This window comes from Salvelinus fontinalis, chromosome 27 (assembly GCF_029448725.1).
Source record: "Salvelinus fontinalis isolate EN_2023a chromosome 27, ASM2944872v1, whole genome shotgun sequence".
Lineage (NCBI taxonomy): Eukaryota > Metazoa > Chordata > Actinopteri > Salmoniformes > Salmonidae > Salvelinus > Salvelinus fontinalis.
This window is the reverse complement of record NC_074691.1, coordinates 16,366,880-16,385,838: the sequence shown is the minus strand read 5'-3', so window position 1 is coordinate 16,385,838 and position 18,959 is coordinate 16,366,880. Positions and strand designations below refer to the sequence as shown.

The 18,959-nt window shown below is 41.0% G+C and overlaps 2 protein-coding genes across 4 annotated transcripts; one reads left to right on the top strand and one right to left on the bottom strand.

Annotated features, from left to right (window-relative positions):
• The first annotated feature begins 1,096 nt into the window (after positions 1 to 1,096).
• Positions 1,097 to 12,720, top strand: LOC129825156 (uncharacterized). Of its 3 annotated transcripts, XM_055885017.1 has the most exons (8): positions 3,657 to 3,736; positions 9,549 to 9,589; positions 9,699 to 9,717; positions 9,820 to 10,245; positions 10,514 to 10,645; positions 10,952 to 11,184; positions 11,329 to 11,469; positions 12,094 to 12,720. In XM_055885017.1, exons 1-7 carry the CDS (start codon positions 3,717 to 3,719, stop codon positions 11,445 to 11,447), a joined length of 990 nt encoding a protein of 329 aa, XP_055740992.1. In that variant the 5' UTR covers positions 3,657 to 3,716; the 3' UTR covers positions 11,448 to 11,469; positions 12,094 to 12,720. The 3 variants fall into 3 exon arrangements, with proteins under 3 accessions (XP_055740993.1, XP_055740992.1, XP_055740990.1); XM_055885018.1 differs by lacking the exon at positions 3,657 to 3,736 and adding an exon at positions 1,097 to 1,551 and having other exon boundaries at positions 11,329 to 12,720; XM_055885015.1 differs by having other exon boundaries at positions 11,329 to 12,720.
• Positions 12,721 to 13,100: 380 nt separating this feature from the next.
• slc25a27 (solute carrier family 25 member 27) lies at positions 13,101 to 18,884 on the bottom strand. Its single transcript, XM_055885019.1, has 9 exons — positions 18,510 to 18,884; positions 15,405 to 15,584; positions 15,217 to 15,298; positions 14,647 to 14,769; positions 14,335 to 14,447; positions 14,165 to 14,249; positions 13,967 to 14,059; positions 13,665 to 13,767; positions 13,101 to 13,566 (listed from the first exon to the last, which is right to left on the bottom strand). Exons 1-9 carry the CDS (start codon positions 18,595 to 18,597, stop codon positions 13,495 to 13,497), a joined length of 939 nt encoding a protein of 312 aa, XP_055740994.1. The 5' UTR covers positions 18,598 to 18,884; the 3' UTR covers positions 13,101 to 13,494.
• Between the last annotated feature and the right edge of the window lie 75 nt (positions 18,885 to 18,959).

The window sequence follows — 18,959 nt, the reverse complement described above, 5'->3', positions numbered from 1 at the left end:
CGTTTTGTAGACGTTACCCTTTGCCAAAGTCTTTAAAAAAAGGCGTTGTTTATAAGGAGTGCAAAGGCGAATTGAGTTGTTGTATACTTAAGAGTAGGCGTTCCCTAACGGAATAATGCAAATGTATGCTAGAACGCGCCAATAGAATCTCGCACAATCGTTCTTGGCCCTGCCCACCTCCTTGCTTGTTCTGTTCACTATGACTAATTTGTTGCCATTTGAAACGACCTGCAGTGGTCTATCTTGGTTTAGTTATACAAATCTTTAGTTAAAGTTCTTGCTGGCTGTGTTGGAAATTATGCTTTGTTTATCTTCTGTGTAGGTACATGTATGTCCCTTTGTGGTTGAAATATATAATTTCATATTGGAAGTCAAATTTACACCACCCATGACAGTGCACATTCAATAGGTTCATTGATTACAGTAGGCTACAAAGTATTTCAGATGGTGTGCTTTTGCTCCAGATTTGTTACTGGTTCAATCTCTCCTGTGATTCCCTTTTATAGTTACTTCTCAGATGAATTTACTCTCAGTAACAATGTCTGATTTTCAAGCAGATTTAAATCCGGACTGAGACTGGACCATTCAGAAACACTGGAATTGGGAACTTAAGGCAAACCGGTGTTATTCACAATGATCAGTGTGGTTTGCCTGTGTCCGGAGCAGGTACTGGAGCCGACTGTGTTAATGTGTCTTCATGGGTCCAATTGGGCTCCATATCTAATAGGGATACGATACCACATATAACTGAACCCACAGTAAAAAATAAAAAATAAATAAATGTACCAATCATGTCATGTCCTACCATACAGATTTTGCCAGTTGAAAGGGTAGTGAGGGACCTGATCTCTCCCTATTTTACTTCTAGACAATGGCGACCGATCATTCAGGGCAGGCCACCTATTTTGAGCCCCACATTTTTAGCATGCCTGTTTTTTTAGGTTGCCTCGTTTGCATGTTATTTTGGCATTAATACGTGTCACATATCAATTTGCTAACAATGTAAAAATATATATATATATATATATATATATATATAATTGAGTTAATAAAGCTGCATACAAACATGGTCTCTTTTTTGTTTTCTTGAATAAGGCAGCTCCAAAATGCAGGTGTTTCAGCCTAGCTCAGTGCTTTCTGTGGTGTTGGGGCAAGCCAGCAGGAAATACAGAGCGTTGTGCCGTGATTGGCTCCGTTTTCTGTCACTCATGGAGACACTACATCACCGCCAAGTCTAAGTAGAGCTACAAAATTCTAGCCCCTTGGGTGCTCCCATAGAGTTAAATTAGAAGTGCCCATCCAAGAAGGCTCAAGGTCATTGGCCAGAGATAAAATAAACGAGCTCAGACTGGGAATTGTAAATCTGGCCTCTTTCTAGAGCTCCGACCTGAAGATCAATGACGTCATCATGATTTGACCTTGTTTTTTCTGAGTTCCCAGTTGTTTTGAAAGCACCATAAATCCAGAGAATGCCAGACTTTGATGACAAAATCTGCCCACAAGAAGGACTGCCGTGCCAACTTCCTGTTCAAGTGAGCACAGCACAACAAGGTGAGTCCAAAAATGTATTGTATGCTGCGCATAAATTATGTAATATGCCAGGGAGATGCGTATTCTGTAGCTAAGAAAGTAATACTAAGTGTATGTTGTGTAGTAAGCTGTTAGTAGCCCATGTGCCTCACCCTAATAGTTTGGTCTATTTTCACCTCTTAATTTCAGCTACTGTTCTGACTTGGTGGTGCACATGTAGCCTTTAGCCTGTTTTAGAGAAATGTAATCATTAAATATTGTAAGAGCTTTCATTGTCTGAATATATGCCCCCTTTATTTATCCTATAGTTCTAACTTGGCGTACAGGGAGAATACTGTAAGAACGGCCCATGTTCTGAATTCTGTCGCTGTACATTTCAAAAGGGCTAAACAAATAGTTATATTGACTACGTCTGTCCTAGCTTGCTCATTAATGACTTAATCAAAATTACGGATTGCCTCTTATCCGCTTGTCGTCCCCTAATGCTATAGTTTGTACATATCAATTGTCATTAGAAAACACATTTGTTTAAGCAAGTCAGCCATATCAGCTGTTTTTTAAAGTCAGTAAATGAGGCTGAATTAACTGTTTCCCTGCCAGACAAGGCTCCGCTGATAGCCAGGTGTAGCAGTGGTAAGACGTTGGGACTCTGCTGTTGGGACAGCTTTATGTAGGCCCTAGCAGTTTGTAGGCATTGTTTGTTACCGTTATAGTGCAATTAATGTATTGTTTAGTGTTGTGTAGTGGCTTTGCTGGCATGCATCCCACTTTAAATATTTTCCTCCACCAGATTTAAGCCACATTGTGTAGACCCATGGACAGATTATACTGTGCAAGATAACCTGGAGGATAGGCTGTTGTCCAAATCTCAGTCTTAGCTCAGCTCTTGTATGAATCAAATCAAATCAAAGTTTATTTGTCACGTGCGCCGAATACAACCGGTGTAGACCTTACAGTGAAATGCTTACTTACAGGCTCTAACCAATAGTGCAAAAAAGGTATTAGGTGAACAATAGGTAAGTAAAGAAATAAAAACAACAGTAAAAAGACAGTGAAAAATAACAGTAGCGAGGCTATATACAGTAGCGAGGCTATAAAAGTAGCGAGGCTACATACAGACACCGGTTAGTCGGGCTGATTGAGGTAGTATGTACATGTAGATATGGTTAAAGTGACTATGCATATATGATGAACAGAGAGTAGCAGTAGCGTAAAAGAGGGGTTTGTGGGTGGCGGGACACAATGCAGATAGCCCGGTTAGCCAATGTGCGGGAGCACTGGATGGTTGGGCCAATTGAGGTAGTATGTACATGAATGTATAGTTAAAGTGACTATGCATTTATGATAAACAAAGAGTAGCAGCAGTGTAAAAGAGGGGTTGAGGGGGGGGGCACACAATGCAGATAATCAAATGGCTACCCGGACTACCTGTTCAGGAGTCTTATGGCTTGGGGGTAAAAACTGTTGAGAAGCCTTTTTGTCCTAGACTTGGCACCACTTGCCATGCGGTAGTAGAGAGAACAGTCTATGAATCAGGCTACAGGTAAGTCCACTATAGTCCTTGTATTAGATCTTTTTGCGCTCTTTCGGCAACTTCTAAAGCACAAAGAGATCTGGGACCTTATTCTTCTCCATTTCTCACTAGTGTTAGTGGATTTAAAAAAATATATATAATCAGAATAGCCTGTGCACTATTATAAACTAGGTGGTTCAACATCTGAATGCTGATTGGCTGACAGCCGTGGTATATCAGGTCGTATACCACGGGTATGAAAAAACATTAATTTTTACTGTTCTAATTACGTTGGCAACCAGTTTATAATAGCAATAAGGCACCTCAGGGGTTTGTGGTATGTGGCCAATATACCACGGCTAAGGGCTGTATCCAGGCACTCTGCGTTGTGTTGTGTGTAAGAACAGCCCTTAGTCATGGTATATTGGTCATATACCACACCCCCTCTGGCCTTGTTGCTTAATTATGTAAATATTCAACATTACTATTACTTTTTGTAAATGTATTATATACACTTCAAAGAGAATATTAATTTAAACTTATAGGCAAGGAGCAACTGTAAACGTGATGGTGACATCATGAGAAGTCAACCACTCAGTTGATATCATGCAAATACAGGAAGCTGTTTAAGTGATGTGCGTGTCCATTTTGAAACACTTGACAAGACAAGAAGATGGCGTTATCTGAACCAAGGTACTTTATAGCTCTTTTAAACTAAATTATCCTTTATAATATTGTCTAGATTATGATAGTCCTATAAAATAATACAGTAGACAGACACCACATTACAGGAAGTTAAGCTATTATACATATTGTGGTATAATACAGGAAGACATTGAGAGCCGCACACCATTGAAAAAAAAGAAATAATCCAAAACTGAGGTTTAATTGCAAAAAGAGATGGTTTATTGGGATTTATTGAAGCCCAAAAGTTTATTGTGCAGAAAAAAGTTCAAATATATATATTTTTTAATGTTTTGGCGTCAAGCCATTATCAGTGTGAATGGTGGTAAACTACAGGAAATGAAAGCGATTGAAGACAATACTAGCCTCTCTGCTATTTACTCACTTGTTATTAAAACAAGTTTAAACATGGAAAAACTTGAATCTGCTTTCGGCCTCTGGCTATATTAAGCAACTCCAACTCATTGGAAGACTAGGGAAGTACTAGAAAGTCAACAGATTGGAAGACAGACGCCTTGATTCATTTCCTTTTGAAGATGAGCGAGTAATAAGTGTTAGGGGTAAATAGCAGAGAAGCTGAAGTATCCTCTTCAATCGCTTTCATTTCCTGTTCTTTACCACAAAAGATGTATGACAACTTAACATTCATTTACAGTGACTAGCTAGTGAAAGTCTACACACCCTTGCACAGTCTTCACATTTTGCTGCCTTCAAATTTTATCTAAAAAGGGATTACATTATATTTTTTCCTACCAATCTATACAACCTACTGCATATTTTCAATGTGAAACAGACATTTTAGAAAATGTTCCAAATTATTAAAACATGAAGATGTATTGATTGCAGATGTCTTCACATGCCAGAGTTAATACTTGGTGGAAGCACCTTTGGCAGCCATTACAGTGGTAAATAGTTTTGAATAAGATTCTGCCAACCTTGCACAACTTTTAGGGCAACATAGTAGCCATAGTTCTTGTAAAAATTGCTCATTAAGTAGGAATCATTGATGGACAGCAATATTCCAACATTGTCTCTGATTTTCAAGCAGATTTAAATCCGGACTGAGACTGGACCATTCAGAAACACTCAACACTTCTTGGAAAGCCATTCTGGTGTGTTTTTGTAATTAAAATGTGTAATTCTCCCGCCTAAAAATACACCTCTATCCCAGGGTTTTCAGGTTACGGAAGGTTTTACTCTAACTTTTTAATTGACTTTTCTCCTTTCATATTTATTTTAATCCTGACCTTGCTAGTGACAAGCATACCCATAACATGATGCTGCCACCACAATACTTGAAAATACAGAGGATCAACAACATTGCATTCACTCCACATTAGTGGCCTATATGAGAAAGCAAAAAGAAGAAAGCCTCTGTTAAAAAAAATAATACATATTTTAATCGAGATTGGAATGATTTTAGTAGCCCATTTTAAATTGTTGAGCTAGGGCATGTCGACTACCATACCGTGCCATACCCTAAGTGAAACGCTCTGTATTTGCAAGCATTATGGTGGCAGCATCATGTTATGGGTAAGCTTGCCACCGACAGGGACTGTGGAGTTTATCAGTGACTAGCCACCGTGCTTCTACATCTGCAATGCTTGCTGTTTGGGGTTTTAGGCTGGGTTTCTGTATAGCACTTTGTGACATCGGCTGATGTAAAAAGGGCTTTATAAATACATTTGAATCAGGATAAAAAAATGTATACGAAAGGAGCAGAAACCCACCTCAGTCTTTTGAAAACCTAACCCTGGGATACAGATTTATTTTTCAGCGGGACAATTACATACATTACTGTCCATTAATGATTCCGAACCAAATTTACTGAGCTTGAGCAAATTTGACAAAAACAATGGATATATGTTGCCTTAAGAGTTGTAGAATCTTATTTAAGAAAATGCACAGCTGTAAGGGCTGCCAACGATGCTTTCACCAAGTATCAAAGGAGACGTTTTATTTTGTACATCCAAATCTCATTTTTTAATGTAAATGGGATGTTGTAGAATGGTCCAGACACCGTTTTTTTGTGATTCCACATGTTTTTGAGAAACTTACCCAAACGTCCCTTCTTCAGTATAGTATGGGGGCCCTGAAAAAACACGAACAACGGCTCCAAAAATAACAAATATGTCCTTTTATAAACGGCAAATCTCTCAGTATAGTGATGCAGGTCTTTAGATGTTGTACACATGATATTGTTATCCCAAACTTTATCCACAAAGATATATTCCCTTTTGAGCGACTCAAGCCGTTTTCCTTATCCAGCTGTTCCCTTTTCCGTGTAGTAATGTAACTGCCGACATAAAGAAAACACCAACATAAAGCGTCTTAATAGGGCATTGGGCCACCACCAGCCGCCACAATAGCTTCAATGCGCCTTGGCATAGATTCTACAAGTGGGTCTTTCTATAAATAATGGGGCCAATGTGTGACATTGGGATCAACATTTCAAAATTGGTTTAAAACAAAACTAAAAAGGATTTGAATGCAATACCACATGTGTAGCCTTCTAAGAATAAAAAAGGAATATATGCAAATTGACCCATAACTCCAGCTATACAACAACATAGGCCTAGGACTATACATCCTTTAAGAAGGGTTCATACAGACACTGGCAAGTCACATTCAAGGACTTTCAGGGACTTTTGCAAGCGCTTAATTGTAATTTTCAATGTTATACAATTGTATAATGTCTATAATTTTACATATAAGGCCTAATATAGAACCCCCCCACTCCAAAAAGCATGCAAAAAGTGTACAAATAAAGAAATAAAAGTAGGCCGTTGCCACTTTAAGAATAATAATTTTTCAGGGCTTGCTAATGCATTGATATTCAAATTGTTTTTACATAACAATATGTGAGAATAATGTGGACATTGCCTAACTCAATAGGTTGGATTCATGCATGGCATTTTTTCTGTAGCCTATGTGGCCGACGCAGGCACACATAATAAAACCATGCATAGTGGGAGCATTCATCTCACCATTTGAATCTCATCATCACTGTTTTTATAATGATAAAGTGACCAAAAACCAGGTTCCTTTTTTAGTGGAAGGATTTGTATGGAAAGCCAAATTGAATCCAACATTAGATCTAATAACCACACATGGTTTTAACACAACAGAGTAGCACCATTCAATTAAAGGGGTGTGAAACAAACAAAAGTGGCCACATCTCTCACAAAACCTGATCAAAAAGGAAATCACAGATAATTATAAGGGAGCAGGCAAACTTATAAAATGGCTACAATAATTACAATAACTTTTCAACCAACAAACAGAGGAAATGTCTGATTTTCAAGGTAGGCTTATTCCAGTATTTCTGAGCTGCAAATTCAAGTTCAAGTTGGCTACTTCAAGCCCATTGTATTGTTTAAAATTGCAGGTCTAACATGGAAAACAAAATGCATTTGTCCTGTTATTTCATTAACAGATCATATTGTGAATAAGCCCAATAGGCTATGTAACTTGTTGTTATTATATCCACAATAATTCATATGAATAGCGTTGAGTGTTGCTCAATAGTCTATTCTACACAATTGTGCAAAGTAGACTCGGAGCACAGTAGACTCGGAGCACAGTAGACTCGGTATCAAATCGGAGGCACAAAAAAATATGAAAACATGAACTCATTTCCTTGATGCTTTCTTTGTTAAATCTAACGAGGCCCTGCTCAAACAGACAATAATAAATGATAAACATAAATTCGCTAGGGGTATTTGATTCTTACAGGGCCAGCATCCCGGAGTCGCCTCTTCGCTGTTGACGTTGAGACTGGTGTTTTGCGGGTACTATTTAATGAAGTTGCCAGTTCAGGACTTGTGAGGCGTCTGTTTCTCAAACTAGACACTCTAATGTACTTGTCCTCTTGCTCAGTTGTGCACCGGGGCCTCCCACTCCTCTTTCTATTCTGGTTAGAGACAGTTTGTGCTGTTCTGTGAAGAGTTTAGTTTTTGTTTATTAATTTGACCATTAGAGTAGAGAGTAGTATATACAGTTGAAGTCGGAAGTTTACATATACCTTGGCCAAATACATTTAAACTCCGTTTTTCACAATTCCTGACATTTAATCCTAGTAAAAATTCCCTGTCTTAGGTCAGTTAGGATCACCACTTTATTTTAAGAATGTGAAATGTCAGAATAATAGAAGAGAGAATGATTTATTTCAGCTTTTATTTATTTCATCACATTCCCAGTGGGTCAGAAGTTTACATACACTCAACTTGGGTTAAACGTTTTGAGTAACCTTCCACAAGCTTCCCACAATACGTTGGGTGAATTGTGGCCCATTCCTCCTGACAGAGCTGGTATAACTGAGTCAGGTTTGTAGGCCTCCTTGCTCGCACACGCTTTTTCAGTTCTGCCCAAAAATCTTCTATAGGATTGAGGTCAGGGCTTAGTGATGACCACTCCAATACCTTGACTTTGTTGTCCTTAAGCCATTTTGCCACAACTTTGGAAGTATGCTTGGGGTCATTGTCCATTTGGAAGACCCATTTGCGACTAAGCATTATCTTCCTGACTGATGTCTTGAGATGTTGCTTCAATATATCCACATAATAGTACCTCCTGCAGCAAAGCACCCCCACAACATGATGCTGCCACCCCCGTGCTTCACGGTTGGGATGGTGTTCTTCAGCTTACAAGTGTCCCCCTTTTTCCTCCAAACATAATGATGGTCATTATGGCCAAACAATTCTATTTTTGTTTCATCAGACCAGAGTACATTTCTCCAAAAAGTATGATCTTTGTCGCCATGTGCAGTTGCAAACTGTAGTCTGGCTTTTTTATGGCGGTTTAGTATTAGTGGCTTCTTCCTTGCTGAGCGGCCTTTTAGGTTATGTTGATATAGGATTGTGTTTTACTGTGGATATAGATACTTTTGTACCTGTTTCCTCCAGCATCTTCACAAGGTCCTTTGCTGTTGTTCTGGGATTGATTTGCATTTTCGCACCAAAGTACGTTCATCTCTAGGAGACAGAACGGTATGAGTGGTAGGATGGCTGCGTGGTCCCATGGTGTTTATACTTGCGTACTATTGTTTGTACAGATGAATGTGGTACCTTCAGGCGTTTGGAAATTGCTCCCAAGGATGAACCAGAATTTTTATTCTGAGGTCTTGGCTGATTTCTTTTGATTTTCCCATAATGTCAAGGAAAGAGACACTGAGTTTGAAGGTAAGCCTTGAAATACATCCACAGGTACACCTCCAATTGACTCAAATGATGTCAATTAGCCTACCAGAAGCTTCTAAAGCCATGACCTAATTTTCAGGAATTTTCCAAGCTGTTTAAAGGCACAGTCAACTTAGTGTATGTAAACTTCTGACCCACTGGAATTGTGATACAATAAGTGAAATAATCTGTCTGTAAACAATTGTTGGAGAAATGACTTGTGTCATGCACAAAGTAGATGTCCTAACCGACTTGCCAACAAAACTATAGTTTGTTAACAAGAAATTTGTGGAGTGGTTGAAAAACAAGTTTTAATTACTCCAACCTAAGTGTATGTAAACTTCAACTGTACATACTATTTTTAAAATTTGATTTGACCTAAAAAGTGTAGGGCTCAAAACAGGTGGGGCTCTGCCCTAGCTGCCCTGAATGATGGGTCGCCACTGGACGGGTCGCCATAAATGCAAGGACAGAAAAGTGATGTTTTATGTCACACGATTTGGGACAAATCTGTCAAGACACCAACCATGAGGAATTGTATTGAATATAGCTATGATCCCGTTATATCTTAATGTAAATACATTAAATATATGATATATATTTAATACATTTTATAGAATGTTTTGTGTTTGTGTCACCTACAGACCTGGCCTTAAGACTACATATAGCCACTATGTCACAATGGGTAAGTGAATATAGAACAATATGTCAAAAATATCATATAGATTTGATAACGGTTTCATTATTTGGTATAACACTCATTTACCTTCTCATTTTCTTCTTTATGGATGCAGCTCGGAACATCCCTCGAGGGTACGGGTCTGGTGAAAAGAATCTCAACTACACTACAATGTTGCCACACAACAAATGTGTTTTTGTGTGGCGACAACTTCATTTATTTGCCTGTCTTTCCAGGTCTCACCAAGACTTGGAGAAGCTAATCAGAGGAGAGGAGAGCCCTTACATGCTGCCAGGAGGAACATTTGTCGGACTCCTTTTCCAAAACACCTGTGTTCTGAGCAGTCTATTGGCCGGAATACATATAACAGCAACAAGATTTAGCAAAATCAAAGATTATTTAATGACAGACAACACAGTTGGTGCAGTCATAACTTTTCTCGATAACAAAATGTATAATGAGGCGATGGGTCTTTGGCTTATTAATTTAGATTTGCGCGTTGGAAGAAAACAATACTTTTCCCAAAACGGATATCTAGATTGTAGAGGCTATGTCGAAGACTTCCTACCAAATTTTGATGACCTGACAAATGTCAAATATGAAGACGACAACAACGATTGCGATATGAGCCCCTCAGCTCGCATTTACAATGGAACACTGAGGTAATGAGTCATCATTGACAACCCTTTCTATTTCATTATTAAAAACAAGCAGGTTCTATTTAATTATTCATTCTCTACTTTATCGGATTACATTTATTTTACAATTCTAAGAAATCATTATACTTTATAGGTGTGTGTAAATACCATATGAAATATAAACATGAAAGACACATTTTGTTAAGATGCCAATGGCATTTAGATTTTTGACACTGTTATTTGATTTTCTCTGTCCATCCTGTCGTGTTTCTCTTTCTGTGTATTTTGAAAGCAATTTTAAGGTATATGGTTACGTTTACATCCTGGACACCGTAATTGACCCTAAACTCATCCTGGTGAATATGCTTGGCCGAATGGGAAACGGATCTATTCCTCCGTATGTCATCACGGATGACTTTTCAAGGTACTGCTAGGTTGAACTGCATAATGTTTCCAAGGTTTAACTTGTAGGCTATGTTTGGTGTCACTACCAGTATGGTGCATATAGAATGCAGAAAATGAGGAGATTGAAGGCTGTGATCTAATACTGAGGTTAAATATTTGGAAGTAGATAATTGACCGGTTTAGGAATGAGAGTTAGGTTAAGGGTAGTTTCAGTGAGGTTAGGGAAATGCATAAAAGTTAACAATGTGCATAACCCAATGCCAACCCCAATACAGCTTCTGTTTTTGTCTTATGTCCATTCTGATTTAATTTCTACTCCTAACAGGAAGTACGAGCTTCAGTTCCTTTTGCTGGGTTTGATCACAGCAGAGATGAATCACATGGTGGTGTGTGTTAAACTAGAAGGAGGGCGATGGATGCTGTATGATAACTCGGGAACGCCCCAATTCCAGGACTTCAACATGGACATAGAAATGAAGAAATACGTTGTTTACCTCGCTGCCTACGTGAATTTGAACAGTGCATATCCAGAGAAACAAGTGCAAGAATCAGAGCAAGGTATAACCAAGAACTGTCTATGTTGTCACTGGAATCTTCAGTAATGAAGTCATCCTATATTGTCTTAAGTGATTAAATTCCTAACTGCCATTATGATTTGGAAAATGCCCCTAAACAAAAATATGCTACTCCATTCTTTTACAGTAAATGACCTCCTCCTGCCAGTGGTTGTAACAGTCAACAACCGTCGAGCAACATCCCCATTCAGACAGCCGGTGGAAGAAACGACCATCCACCCCCTGCCGACCTGTCAGCAGCAATGAGAGAAAGATGCTTCCCCCCAAGGTCTGTTCCTAACCATAGTGTGACTGCAGTTTTTGTCTCTTTCCACTGTCATCATAGACTTGTTTTAAGGGGGATTTGGCATTAGACTGAAATATTTGATAAAAATGTGTTTAACACATGGGTCGGTGACAGTATGAGCCATCGCAAACAAACGAGTGTTAGGAGAGAAGAAATTGATAAGCCCTTGTCAAGCACAATTGGGATACTAGCTGAGATTCAGCATCACGGACAGCAAGATTAAATCATCACGACATTTGACATTCAAAACCACAGGGCATTTTTAGCACTCTTCATTTTTATATCACTCTTAGGCTTTCGTTTCATTGTAGACTAGGCTGCAGGGATGGTAACAACACAGCTAACTTACACACAAACATGCAGCCTGTACGAGATGTAAACATACCACTTTCCCGCCACAGCTGAATCAACTGTTAATGTGTGGTAGGGATCAGAGACACTTTCCTTTGTGCAACTTGACTGCATTCCTAACAAGTTGTTTTTTATTTTTTATTATGAAATCATTTTTCATGTCGTCTATATTATGGAAGACCGACCCGATTTAACAAAATATGTGTTGAATGACTTGTAAATGTTTGTTTTATCTTTGTCTCTCCCCTGTGGAAGTGGAAAGCGCAGAGGAGTGTGGCTGAGGGCACCCTGGCCTGAATACACCCAGACATTCATTGCCTGATCCCAGTCCTATGGAACCCCTGCTGACCAAGTCCACCTGGTTGTGCTGCTGATCCCAGTCCTATGGAACCCCTGCTGACCAAGTCCACCTGGTTGTGCTGCTGATCCCAGTCCTATGGAACCCCTGCTGACCAAGTCCACCTGGTTGTGCTGCTGATCCCAGTCCTATGGAACCCCTGCTGACCAAGTCCACCTGGTTGTGCTGCTGATCCCAGTCCTATGGAACCCCTGCTGACCAAGTCCACCTGGTTGTGCAGGCTCCACTGGACCGACCTGCCCCTTAAGCCGCTACACCCACCGTGTCTTTATTAAAAGCTATCTGACAACAGGGTCTTGAAGTATTGGAAATCTCTATCCGGTACAGCCAGAAGAGGACTGCCCCCCCCCCCCTCACAGCCTGGTTCCTCTCTAGGTTTCTTCCTTTTAGGGAGTTTTTCCTAGCCACTGTGCTCTCGCTTATGCTTTGCTGTTTGGGTTCTGGGCCGGGTTACGGAAAAGTACTTGACAATTGCAGATGTAAAAACGGCTTTATAAATAAATTTGATTGATTGATCAAAAACAGGGATACTTTCTTCTTGATTTTCCACACAAGGCACATCCAGGTCCACTGAGTACAGTACGTAAGTACTACATCTGTAAGACATCTGATCGCAACTTAATAGAATTCCAGACCTAACCTAAACATTGCATCTATCAAAATTCCAAAATAACTTTCATTAACATTATCAGACTTGTATAATGACTAAAAAGTCATAGACCATTGGGATAAATTACATTGGAGAAATATTCACTAAATAGGTAATGCAGAGAACTTGCACAATTGGTGGCTGACTAAATACTTTTTTGCCCCATTGTATAAATGTGTCTTTATGCTTCTTACCCTACGCAATTAAGCATATAGCTTTTATAATGTTAGTGTTCAGAAAGTCAATGACATGAAACATGTTAAGAGTTTGTTTAACCAGTAGAACCAGTATTCACACCTTCGTATCATAGTAAGTCAACTGACTGGTCTCTGTGACAAATGACAACGTAACTAACAAGCATCACTATCATGGCACAGTTTTGCATGTTGTGTACATAGCTCTGTAGCACAAAGTGCAGCACCTCAAACAAGTAGATTTATGAATGTGATCAGTCCATTACATTTGAGTCATTTAGCAGATACTCTTATCCATATCGACTTACAGGATTAATTAGGGTTAAGTGTCTTGCTCAAGGGCACATCGACACATTTTTCATCTTGTCGGCTCAGGGATTCGAACCAGCAACGTTTCAGTTACAGGCCCAACACTCTTAACCACTAGGCAACCTGTCTGACTGACAGTCCAGGTTTCAGAACGAGCTGATGCCCATTGTCTTTCGTATTTGTTCGAATGAGAGCCAAAACGTCATGGACCAGGGTGCCTGCAGTACCAAAGAGACAACAAGGGCAGTATGAATATATTGTACATTGTCACGGTCAAAGGTTAAAAGCATTATAATATGAGACAGAGTAAATATACCATTCTCATCCAAGTAGGGAGAAAGCCTTTGTACAGGGATATGAACCCTTCCCCCTTGACAGATTGGATCAGGCAGTCAATGGAAGACTTATACAATATGCCCCTGTGGAAAAATGTATGTAGCCTATTAGGTACTTTTGCTTATTGGTCTGTCAGCATTATAAAACCTGTAATGATAAGGCTTTATCTGTTGCATTTTGGATGTTCACTTGTTGCTAGAATAAGCTGTAAATGACATCCTAAGCATATAGTACAGTATCACTATCAAGGAATGATTACTGTTCTCTGATTGGCTGACTAACCTGCCATTTGGACCTCTGGGCTGGTTCATTATTCTGGTTTTGATGACATCTGCTGGTGTTCCCATGGTAGCAGCAACCAGACCAGAACATGTGCTGGATGGAGAAAAAGGATTTCAGAACTTGAATTTGAAAATAAATTCTCTGAAGTAGTTAGATATACATTTTGAGTTATCATTAAATCTCTGTGTTATACTTTACCTTGCTAACCCATGGCAAAGGCTGGTGTCTTGTAGCGAGGTATTTCTCAGTAGAAAGTGCTTGACAGTATCATATGTTGTGAGATCTAATTCAATTTGAGAGTAATTAAATCCCTATACACATTACAGACAGTACATTTTCAAATTGTGCCTGTATTCACTCAACTATACCTCCTAGATTGACCAGAGCAGCCCTCTGTACGTTGGGGACCCACCCTGCCCACAGCGCCCGGATCCCCCCCTCAGAGACAATCTTCAGGAAAGCATGGTACACTCCATGAACCCTGTCTCAAAAGAGGCCTGATGAGTCCAATTTTTTTTGGGGGGGGGGGACATTTCTCTCTCACATGATACTGTATCTAACGGGTGATTATTAGCGTATAACTAAATGACATACAAGTTAAAATAGGAAGTACAAACCGAGATGCAGTTTAGGTTGAAGGATGGCTAAAGACTGAAAACTAGTTAAACACACTCTCTCACCGGGGTGGCTTGCCCTCCAGCCTCCGTCTCCCCTCCATCTGCATCTGCACCTTGACCAGGTCGGTGGGGCTGGCCATGAACTGACCCACAGCCCCAGCCAGCATGCCCCCGATCGCTGCTTTCCTGTTGGGGAAAAGAAAGATCACAGTGGCCTAGCTGGGAGGACACTGGCAGAGAGGCCCAAATTAAAAAAAATTGTCACATGCTTCGTAAACCACAGGTGTATATATACATAGTCCTACAGGTCCTATATAAATAGTGACGAGGAATAACTACACAGTGAATAACGAATAAAAGTAACATGGCTATGTGCAGGGGTACCAGGTGATTGAGGTAGCTAAGTACATATAGGTAGGGGGTCTGAGCCTAGTTCAGTCTGCTCCTCATAAATGCAGTGGCTTGGGACTACCATGAATGCATGCACTAAGCAAAGCATGGAGACATCCAGAGCAATAGACATCCAGTCTTTGTTCTGTTGAGACTGGGGAAATGCAATGCTTTAAATGAACTGTGGTTATAGTTTAGTATTGAGGAGTAGAGGTCAGCTCCACCACTGTGCTTTTCTCTCACCAGAGGGGGAAGCGATCATCTTTAGACCTGCCAAGGACATCTCGGAGCTGCTCATAGGCCACCATCCGCACTCCTGAGTACACTAGCAAAAGTACAGCAGGGGTTTATGCAGGGAAGATGTGGGTAACTAGCCATAATCAACAAACCACCATATATGTAAGTAGTGAGATCAGTCTAGTGTGGGCTACCTATATGTCTGTACACAGCTGGTGTGGCCCCCTGCCACAGTTTAAGGGGACCCTCCTCACGTACAATCCCCAGGGCAGTGCCCAGCATCCCTCTGTAGGCCGTCTGAGAGCCATGCTGTCTGAGGGCCGCTTCACCCTGGATCTGAAGCCTGGTCTTGGTCAGGTCCAGGGGGAATGTCACTGGAACCGATATTGAGACAACTTTGAGTTGATCACAGTGACACTGTTCTGTGTAATATAAAACATTTAGCTAAATATATTGCAATCTACTGCAGAGTTCAGTAGCAGAGTTCAGAGTTCAGAGCCTGAAGAGTTCTGTCATACTATCCAGGTCTATGCCCAAACAGTTCGAGCTTCTACTTTTAAAGATCAATCTCTCCAGAAATAAGTCCCTCACTGTTGCCGCTTGTTATTGACACCCCTCAGCTGTCAGCTGTGCCCTGGACACCATATGTGAATTAATCGCCCCCCATCTATCGTCAGAGTTCGTACTGCTAGGTGACCTAAACTGGGATATGCTTAACACCCCGGCCATCCTACAATCTAAGCTTGATGCCCTCAATCTCACACAAATTATCAAGCAACCTACCAGGTACAACCCCAAATCTGTAAACATGGGCACCCTCATAGATATCATCCTAACCAACTTGCCCTCTAAATACACCTCTGCTGTTTTCAACCAAGATCTCAGCAATCACTGCCTCATTGCCTGTGTCCACGGTCAAACGACCACCCCTCATCACTGTCAAATGATCCCTAAAACACTTTTGCGAGCAGGCCTTTCTAATCGACCTGGCCCGGGTATCCTGGAAGGATATTGACCTTATCCCGTCAGTAGAGGATGCCTGGTTGTTCTTTAAAATTGCTTTCCTCACCATCTTAAATAAGCATGGCCCTTTAAAAAAATGTAGAACTAAGAACAGATATAGCCCTTGGTTCACTCCAGACTTGACTGCCCTTGACCAGCACAAAAACACACTGTGGTGTACTGCACTAGCTTCGAATAGTCCCCGCGATATGCAACTTTTCAGGGAAGTCAGGAACCAATATACTCAGTCAGTTAGGAAAGCAAAGGCTAGCTTTTTCAAACAGAAATGTGCATCCTGTAGCACTAATTCCAAAAAGTTTTGGGACACTGTAAAGTCCATGGAGAATACGAGTACCTCCTCCCAGCTGCCCATTGCACTGAGACTAGGAACACTGTCACCACTGATAAATCCACGATAATTGAGAATTTCAATAAGCATTTCTCTACGGCTGGCTTTCCTCTATGCTTTTCACCTGGCTACCCCAACCCCGGCCAACAGCTCTGCACCCCCCGCAGCAACTGGCCCAAGCCCCCCCCCCCCCCCCCCCCCCCCCCGCTTCTCCACCCAAATCCAGACAGCTGATGTTCTGAAAGAGCTGCAAATTCTGGATCCCTACAAATCAGCTGGGCTAGACAATCTGGATCCTCTCTTCCTAAAATTATCCGCCGCCATTGTTGCAACCCCTATTACCAGATAGGGGAGATTCCTAAAGATTGGAAAGCGGCCCGGTCATCCCCCTCCTCAAAGGGGGAGACACTCTAGACCCAAACTGTTACAGACCTATATCTATCCTACCCTGCCTTTCTAAAGTCTTCGAAAGCCAAGTGAACAAACAGATCACCGACCATTTTGAATCCCACCGTACCTTCTCCGCAATGCAATCTGATTTCCGAGCTTGTCACAGGTGCACCTCAGCCACGCTCAAGGTCCTAAACGATATCATAACCGCCATTGATAAAAGACAGTACTGTGCAGCCATCTTCATCGACCTGGCCAAGGCTTTTGACTCTGTCAATCACCACATTCTTATCGGAAGACAGTCTTGGTTTCTCAAATGACTGGCTCGCCTGTTTCACTAACTACTTCTCAGATAGAGTTCAGTGTGTCAAATCGGAGGGCCTGTTGTCCAGACCTCTGCCAGTCTCTATGGGGGTGCCACAGGGTTCAATTCTCGGGCTGACTCTTTTCTCTGTATATATCAATGATGTCGCTCTTGCTGCGGGTGATTCTTTGATCCACCTCTACGCAGTCGACACCATTCTGTAAACAGCTGGCCCTTCTTTGGACACTGTGTTAACAAACCTCCAAACGAGCTTCAACGCCATACAACACTCCTTCCGTGGCCTCCAACTGCTCTTAAATGCTGCCCACATCCCCGACTAGCATCACTACTCTGGACAGTTCTGACTTAGAATATGTGGACAACTACAAATACCTAGGTGTCTGGCTAGACTGTAAACTCTCCTTCCAGACTCACATTAAGCATCTCCAATCCAAAGTTAAATCTAGAATCATACCATCGTATGATTCATACCATCGTAAAACTGACTATCCTACCGATCCTTGACTTAGGCGATGTGATTTACAAAATAGCCTCCAACACTTTACTCAGCAAATCGGATGCAGTCTATCACAGTGCCATCCGTTTTGTCACCAAAGCCCTATATACTACCCCCACTGCGACCTGTATGCTCTCGTTGGCTGGTCCTCGCTACATATTCGTTGCCAAACCCACTGGCTCCAGGTCATCTATAAGTATTTGCTGGTAAAGCTCCGCCTTATCTCAACTCACTGGTCCCCATAGCAACATCCACCCGTAGCACGTGCTCCAGCAGGTATATTTCACTGGTCATCCACAAAGCCAACACCCCCTTTGGCCACCTTTCCTTACAGTTCTCTGCTGCCAATGACTGGAACGAATTGCAAAAATCACTGAAGTTGGAGACTTATATCTCGATCACTAACTTTAAGCGTCAGCTGTCAGAGCAGCTTACCGATCGCTGCAGCTGTACACAGCCCATCTGTAAATAGCCCATCCAACCAACTACCTACCTCATCCCCATATTTGTTTTGGTTGTTCTGCTCTTTTGCACACCACTATTTCTACTTGCACATCCTCATCTGCAAATATATCACTCCAGTGTAAATTGCTAAATTGTAATTACTTAAATAAAGGTGAAATAAAAAATAGAAAAATATGGTAAATAAATTGTAGAATTGACATTGAATGAATTCGACAATGACTAGTACCCCAAAAGAAGCTGGAAAAAATATTGGACAGCACGTATAGGCCTACCCATTTCAGCAACAGTAGCTGCACATGCTGACAAGATGAACTTTGAAACCCGAGGCCACTGGGGGACCCCTGACTTCTCTTCTTCCATTTTGAAATCCTTATGCAAGTCAGCCTATCAGTTCGCGATTACTTTCCTACTCCGTTTGAAAGTAGCTCCCTAGACATTATTAAAAAAAGACATGCAATGATCATTAGAGTTATTCTTATTTATACCGAACGCTGTGCACCGTTTAAACAACGACACGTGCAAAGATGACATGATGCTCGATTAAATGTATACTTTGCTCTTCTTCAGGACAACGACCTTTAACCAGAGAACCGGAAATGTAGTTCATGCGAAGAGAATTTATCGCACAGCCTACGGTATCGGGGCTCTGTCAAACTACATTTCCAAAACAACTTTTCGCGCAATGTTTACAAAATGACGCTCTGCCCTTCTTTTAGCTGATT